Consider the following 8,389-nt stretch of genomic DNA (forward strand, 5'->3'; position numbering starts at 1 on the left):
GCTGTTAAACAGTACTCATCCAGATACTATTGAGATGTCTGGATGTGTTCTCATTTCAAATGATGACATTACCAGTAATATACTTTTATGTTATTATTTTGTATTAAGCTTAAATTGTATACACTATACTTTTAAACTGTATGTGGAATTTCAGTATTGAAGACGTATTTCCCTGTTCTTTTATATCTAACTTCTGTTTCAAAGATGACGTCATGGGTGGCTTTACTCCAACTTTGCACCGTTGTTGTTTGGGATAGTTGGGAAATGCTGCTTTGTCTGTCAACAAAATTCTGTCTGCAAACTTCTCCCAACCAAGAAAAGTGTGTTAGAGAATTGTTTGGACCAAACAAACAAATCCATTATCCTATTTCTGTAAAGAGGAATATTTTCTTCAACAAACTATGTAACAACTACATGGGGGGTGCCTTAGTTTTTCAATGCATAGTCATTATATTCAGTCAGGTGTGAAAGTAGAGTTAATTTCTTACCGGTACTGGACACCCAAATGTGCACAATTATTTTTGTAATACTACAAAATTACAGGGTAGCCTATTCTGCCGACACAGACAAACAGATGAGTAAAAACGATGTTGCGGGAGACACTACAAAAACGGGAGACACAAATCGAATATGACGTCCATCTAAGCTGGAGGAGGAAATTATTGTCCAAAAACAAACAAAAGTGCCACTGCTCCAATAATAAAGACAGTGAATATGCACACTCACCGGGGATATGGCCGATGTTCTCTGCTGTCAGGATTTGGCAAGGATTGTTCCGGTTTTGGCCACTAGATGCCCCCATTGTGCTTTTTGACCCTTTTGTTTTCCCTTGTTTCCAGTTATTATTTGCACCTGTGCCTTGTTTCCCTTGAATGTATTTAAACCCTTAGTTTTCCTCAGTTCTTTGCTCTGTGTTTGAATGTTAGCACCCAGCCCCAGCAATGCTGTGAACATTTGTTGCTCCAGTTGGACTCTCTTGTGGTACTCTGTTTTTGTTCTCGTTTATTTATTTTTTATTATCTTTTGAGGCTTTTTTCTGCTGTACCTACCACCTTGTGGATTTACCTTTTGACTTGGAGGATTACCTTTTTCTCTTGGAATTACTTTTGACGTTGTGGATTTATATTTTTGCCTGAAGAACTTTCCTTTTTACTTTATTAAAACACCATCTCAAGTACTGCTGTGTCTGCCTCATCTTCTGGGTTCTGCCGACTATTAGTGGCTCAGTTTGCTAAGTGACTGTTTCTCACACCGGAGATTCGTTACCGGGTCTTGACACTCTGCTAGTGCCAGTTAAGTTATGTTCCCTCAATTAAGTTTTGCTAACTAAAATAAAGATTGGAGTCTTTTCATTGTCATCTCTTTACAGTCAGTGGTTATTTTAGCATGTAAATCTTCGTGGAGCAAAAAAAGAAAAAGAAAGTGGGATACATGCCAAAAAAGCCACTATACAACACAACACTAAACAATACATTAAGTGCGCTATAACGGTGACAAACGGTGCCCACAAACTGTTAGGGCCTACATAAAGCTACCCCAACAGCAGTCCCAACATCTTACCACTGCTAAACCTGGCTATCAGCGGAAGCTTGTCTAGCAGCAAAACAGTTCATTCAGCCTGCCTTTTAAAATAACATAGCTGATATGGCTGACTTGCTTAAACAACTGTGGTTTCTTATGACAATTGAGATGTACCAACTATGGCATAAGGGTACGACAAGTGGATAAGAGGCCATCCGTAATTTCGATTGAGACATTAATGAGAGAGCTAGGAAGAAACAGTCTATATAACTATTTGTTTAACACTTTGAAATGTACAGCGACAGAATTCAGAATATGGGCCGTTCTTAGTGTTCTCCCTGTACACAAAGTCAGAACTGTAGGATAAATAAAGGGGGCAAATAAGCAGACAATGAAAGCTCTTAAAAAATGTGATGATTACATTTCTCTAAAACAGGTTATAGGCTACATGTGCACCACCAAGTAAGAACAGTAGGTGAAGTGAAGAGGGGTAACTAGACCAAATTATTAGCGTGAGGCACATGACCTACTAACAGCTTACTACACAACATACACATAGTATTACTTTCTTAGCTACAGTACACAAATCTCCCTGGCATATTACATAATTTATGCAGCAACATACAAGATATTTTTGGATTAACCTTGTTGTGCTGTGCTCACTTGAACAGGAAGGTGGCACGGCGGTCCTACGTGGTCAAATTTTGTCATCAAAGTCTGGAATGCAGTGGATTTAGGGTGCTTTCAAGACAACTGTAAACTCTGAAAAAACAAGGTAGAATCATGATGCTGTCATTGATCTTCAGGTTGTAGCTCTAGAAAGAGACCCGAGTTCCCGACCTACAATTCCGTATTTCCCAGTCGGAGCTTGTTTTTTCCGTAATTCCCAGTTGTTTTGAACTCACTGAAGTCAGTCCCGAGTTAACAGTTTCGAGTGCGGCACAAATCATGCTTCATTGACAGCATGCCCAATATTGAATGGTTATCATTTTATACTTGGAAAAGAGACACTTAATCCCATATTTGGGACCACACAGCCACTCCACTGAATAGCAGGCTAGTGATTGCTTTGGATTGCTTGCAGTTAGCCACTGTCACTGATTCCTTCCAAACACCTCCTTGTTGAATTTGCGATTTCCAACTTGTTGTCCAATGTTTATGTCCAATGGCCGATGAGCACCGATACGTTTTATCTATAAATTCTCTTCATTATTTCTCATCATATGACAAGAATTGAAAAGGATGTGCCAGTAGATAGTCGACTTGATTCATAACTGCTAGCTAAGATTTTTGAAGTATAATGTTGACATGATCAGTCCAATCAAAGCTATTGTCAATGTAAGGTGATTTGATGTACTTTTATCTGTGGCCAATGACCTTGAGCCTTCTTTGATGGTCACTTGAAATATAACTCTATGGCAGCACCCAAGAGGCTTGAATTTTCACCCTTAGACTTGGCGGTGACGTACTGTCCCCACGAGTGACAGAACACTGAGCTAATCATGGCGCAACTGGAGAACATTGCAAACAGCTATGCTCTGTATTTTCCGCTGGCTGCCCCACCACCACAGAAAGCACTGAGCTAGGCTGAAACACCTGCATTTTGGAGCTGCCTTACTCAAGAATGCAAAAAAGAGACAATGTTTTTATGCGGCTTTATCAACTAATTTATTACTATATTTTTTTACATTGTTTGCAAATTGATATGTGACACGTATAAATGCCAAAATAACATGCAAAACAGGTAAGCCCCCCCAAAAAATGAATAACAAGTAAGCCCCACCTGCCCTGAATGACGGGTCGCCACTGTGTGCAGCAATAGCCATTAGTTTTTAAAAAAATATTGCGATATGCCTGGCTGGGTCTTTTCACTGACAGTTGTAATTTAACAATAATCTATTTGGTATTTGCACTGTGGCTACTCAAATTCTGGGCCCTTCTGGCTGTAGGCTATGAAATTTAAAACAATCCACATCTTTTTTAAAGAAGCTAATGATGCTCTGTGGCCAAATCATGCTTTCTGGTGTAGTAGCCTATTTTGAATTATTGTATTTATTTCTGTATAGACAAGAGTAAGCTAATTAGGCTATATAATTGTGGCAATTTAATTCAATTTACTTTAGGGAAACCTTAGCTTCACATTGGCTTATAGAGACGCCGCCTCTACCTCTTAAAGTGGCATTAACACAACCAGTCATGACGTTTTCATCTGACTGTCAAACAATCACTTAACAAAGCCGGTCCTGTACGCTACTCGCGCACATTCCTTCATTCGAAATTATTTTACCATCCAAACCTCAACACTGTGCACCCGAAATTGGATGAATGGAAAGAGACATCAGTTACAAAACACTTACGTGTAGTGTAATGAAATTCTGCGATTGAATTGATGCATCCACTGTTATCCACGCCGCCTCGGTCTCGGCCACTCATCACCGCCTTGACAAAATGTAAGCGTTCTCCTCAAACCCCAACTCAATTTGGAGCGTATACCACCTGGTTTCCAGTCAATTCACTGTTTCATGCGGCTGACATGCAGTAATGTTAAATAATGGTCTAATAGCCTTTCGTTTTTTGGGCATGTTGTATTCATTGTGATAGGCTCACGTTTCACCAGTACAGTTTACCCCCACTATTTATTTTACCTGGACGCTGTACAAAGGTATGTCAAATCAAATCAAATCAATTGGTATGTTATGCAGATCACATGTAGCATCCTCCTATCTTACCTCTTCAATGAAAGTCCCATAGGCCTCTACATTATGGACAAGGTATGAAAACCATCATCAAAACAGTTTTTTTTTTCATTTGCATTTTCCACGAAAACCAAGGTATGAATACTGTCGTGTGCATTTTTTGTTAAACATCTGTATAATTACTATTTTTTGGTTTACAGACTTCACAGACTTCACTCTCGTCACACCTCTGATGAATATAACATCACCGTGCACTGCAAAATCATTCTGGCCATCAACACATTAACATCAACATGCTAGAGGATATACCCATTGGACTTGTGGCTCTGCTGGGAGTTTACCTCAAATTTGGATGTTTTAATTCTGCTTTGCCACTAAAATCATAATAAACACGGACAAATAAAATATTGTGTTATTGATATGCATATTATTAATAATAATAATAGGGGAGGGGGGTAGTTCAGTTATTAACCCCAAAAGTTTATTCAAAAGTTTATTCGAGGATCCATTTAAAGGGGTTCTTTGAAGAACTCATAGGGGTTCCCCCACAGTTTCAATTTGAAGAACTCCTAATGGATACTCCAGGAACCTTTTATTTCTAGAGTGTACCGGACCGTACCGCCTTACTTTCACCCCTGTATTCAGTGCAGTATATACATCTTGCGGGTTTTATCAGCTAAATATGACATATTCCTCTATTTTATATTTTCTGTCGTTTTAATTAAGAATCCACTTGCATCGCGTGCATTACAAGCGGAAACCTTTTCAGCACCATGGACAGGTTTCTCTGCGCCCTCTGCACGTTTCCCCACTGTGCGCTTCTGCTCTGCCTCGCCAAGATGTTAAACCATGCATAAAGGTATCACGACAACAGCTCATCGTTTCTAGACTACTTTATTCAGAGACCAGATTCATAGTAGCATTGTGCAGATTTACACCTTAACGAATCACTTAGTTTTAACGTCCACAATTGTTTTGTTTTTAGTAAGTAAATGTTGTTTTTTTGCGGTGTTCTGTCATTCCAGTTTCATTAGAGGCATAGCAACACCTTGTGAAACAATAACTGGTTTTGCTTTGTGGACTTAATTAGGACTAATGTGACAGGTTGAGGTAGGTAACAATATCAGACACTGTCATGCCTTTTCTATCCAGTAGACCTTGGTCAGCAGCATCAGCTGTGAGCTGTCCTCCAAAACACTTGCCTTTACTTAAAAAGGAGTCGCCTCATTTACAAGCAGTTTATGCACTTGCACTGACGTCAATGGAGCTATCTTGGATGTATATAACAGTTCAGACAGAGGCGGTCTACTACAATCGCCATTTAGCGGGACTTTTCGTACCGGGTTCTCCATTGACACTTTTCTAGACTTTCTCAGCACCAGGAGGCGATCAAGTAAGTGGTTCATTTCGCTTTCTTTTGTTGCACATTTTTAGTTTGAGGTGCTGAGAGCTCTGGTGCTGAGTTGAGATTATCAAGGACACAGGAATTAGTTGGTAATTTTTGTATCATGAAAACAATGATTAGGTTCATGTATTTATTTACAAAGCTAAAGAAACCTGTGCATGCTTGTTTCAGTAACGATTTATGTATATTGTGTGCCAATTAACCTCGTCTATGATCTACTTTGTGTATTGCAAGTTTCAATAGGCTACAACAGCCTACTGTTGTTTATTACTGTTTAAGTTTGCCTTTAAGCATTTAGTAAGTATGAGCCTATTTGTATTTGCGTTAGACACAATAGTCACATAAGGGCAATTTGATGTTTTAACCTACTGAGTTCAGTGCTTGTTCCTAATATTTCTACACCTCTCTCCATAACAGGGCACCGTTTTGTTTGTCTGTCCAGCACTATGAAGCCTGTCCCCCTGGTCCTGCTCCTTGCCACTGTTCTCCTCACCTCTCACATCCCCCCCTGTGTTAGTCGACCACAGGACCTGGCCATGTTCAACGGCCACGGCTACAAGAGTCAGCTGGACGAGGTGTTCCAGAAGGCTGGCGACGCAGTTTCCTACCTTATCGGAGAAAATATACTGCGTTATTTGCAGAGAAATCCCCGGTTGCAAACAGGTTTCCCGCCACAGTTTCCCTTTGAGGTGACGCCCCTAGGCTCGAGGGGTCTTGGTCAGCTGGCGCGCAGTTTGCCGCCCTTTGAGCAGCAGCGCGCGCCTGAGGAGGTTAACAGCCTGGAAGACTTCGTGGAGTTGACCAAGAGAAACGACGATCCACCGATCTCCATCGACCTCACTTTCCACCTGCTGAGAAATATGATCGAAATGGCGCGGATCGAGAGCCAGAAGGAGCAAGCAGAGTTGAACCGCAAGTATCTAGATGAAGTTGGAAAGTGATACCAAGTGTAATCTACGAGGGAGAAAATATCTCACGTAAAAAAAGCCCCTGGTACTCTCCCACGAAATAGTTTCGATTTTTCTTTGCATTTAACCTTTGGTTTCTCTGTCATTCCTCATGCTTCGACCTGTGCGTAAAAGGAACTTAACCACCTATCCAAAAAGTATTTCAAAATCAACGGGCTATAAAACGATTGACTACCAGTCTACCAAGACCAAAGCTACAGTGTACTCATATTGGACGACTGGAATACTATTCTTTGAGATATGGCATAGTGTGTGAATACTTCGCATTTCACAACTCTATTCTCACATGTGAATGTCAGGAACGTTGTAGTAGGCCTAAAACAATAATATTGTCAGAATCAAATCGGGTTATAAGTTGCCCTAATGTGGAATAAGTGCAACATGTTTATTAGTCAAAGTAGGGAGCTAACTAAGATTTGATGTCAACAGTAGCATAAATGGTTACTACAAAGTTAATAACAATGACAGATAGCCTAATCATTGAAGTTTCCAGAAATAAATATAAAAATGTTGACAATCTCTATAGCCCTATAACACATTACCAAAGAAAAATGATGCTGTGTAAATTGTTATTGGCTATCCTCTTATGATCTTTAATGGTCAGTTGTTTGATGGCAGGTAGCCGAGTGGTTAAGAGGTCACTGGTTTGAATCCCTGAGCTGACTAGGTGAACAATCTGTCGATGTGCCCTTGAGCAAGGCACTTAACCCTAATTGCTCCTGTAAGTCGCTCAGAATAAGAGAGTCTGCTAAATGACTACAATGTAAAATGTTGATCATTACTATATTTACATTATGTCACATATTTTGTTTATGGTTATTTTCAATTTGCCCTTGTTTTGTTAGCTCACTTGGCAGACAGCCATCCAGCCAGTAGAAGAAGCCTTTTCACATTAATCCAGAGGGGTGCACATTTTAGTTTTTGCCCTGCACTACAAAGCTGATTCAAATTATCAAAGCTTGATGATGAGTTCATTATTTAAATCAGCTGTGTGGTGTTAGGGCAAAAACCAAAACGTGCAACCCTTGGGAACCCTTGGGAAATGCTGAGGTATGGGGTCTGCCAGTGCCCAAGCTTTTTTGTGATACAACTAATATCCAATTTTATCTGGGACTAGGTGAACATATCCTATACTTTACACCCCCCTTATTATATGTTCGTCTGAGTGAACTGTCCTCTGTAGTACAGCATGCTTACCTTAAAGAACAAAAAAATAAAATGCTTAATTTTATGTAGACTGCTTTGTCAAACCCTAATCATCTGGACATATCTTATGATCCCATGGTTTAGCAGTAAAGAAAAGCTTTTTTGCCATTTATATTTTGTAATAAAAAAGTTCTGAAAAAAATTATATTGACTCTGTCATAGTCTCTTACAGTAGTGAATGTAGTAAAGGAAACTATTCTGCTGACTTGTAAGACGTTATAGTCATGCTGCTGAGGTTCTTCTTGCCCATTCAAATACAAAACCAAAGTAATAAACTCTGGCTGAACACTCATTGCAAAACCTCTATGGCCTAACATTCATTGCAGTCTTCACCTTTAACTCTCATTAAACAGTTACCTTTACAGCAGTTGCCTGCCTTCATTTTAAATGCATAACGTGGAAGCCTACATAATAGTGTAATGGTTGCTGTGAACTTGTAAGAGGCCGTTAAAATGGCCCCCGACATGGTGTTTCTACTATACGGCTCAGCTCTGTCAGACAGCTCTGTCAGACTGTCAGTATGGTGGAATTCTGCTGCCTTGTTTCTCGTTGTGTTAACACCATAAAGATACATTCAATTACTGATCCCTCTG

At 39.8% G+C, this 8,389-nt stretch overlaps 1 protein-coding gene across 1 annotated transcript; it reads left to right on the plus strand.

Annotated features, from left to right (window-relative positions):
- Window positions 1–5,386: 5,386 nt before the first annotated feature.
- LOC112250346 (UI-like) lies at window positions 5,387–7,944 on the plus strand. Its single transcript, XM_024420418.2, has 2 exons — window positions 5,387–5,610; window positions 6,040–7,944. Exon 2 carries the CDS (start codon window positions 6,069–6,071, stop codon window positions 6,561–6,563), a length of 495 nt encoding a protein of 164 aa, XP_024276186.1. The 5' UTR covers window positions 5,387–5,610; window positions 6,040–6,068; the 3' UTR covers window positions 6,564–7,944.
- Window positions 7,945–8,389: the final 445 nt, after the last annotated feature.

The sequence above is a fragment of the Oncorhynchus tshawytscha genome, linkage group LG05 (assembly GCF_018296145.1).
Source record: "Oncorhynchus tshawytscha isolate Ot180627B linkage group LG05, Otsh_v2.0, whole genome shotgun sequence".
Lineage (NCBI taxonomy): Eukaryota > Metazoa > Chordata > Actinopteri > Salmoniformes > Salmonidae > Oncorhynchus > Oncorhynchus tshawytscha.

What these genes read in the sequence shown, in the direction of transcription:
- LOC112250346 (XM_024420418.2), top strand. Translation starts at nt 6,069, where the DNA reads ATGAAGCCTGTCCCCCTGGTCCTGCTCCTTGCCACTGTTCTCCTCACC.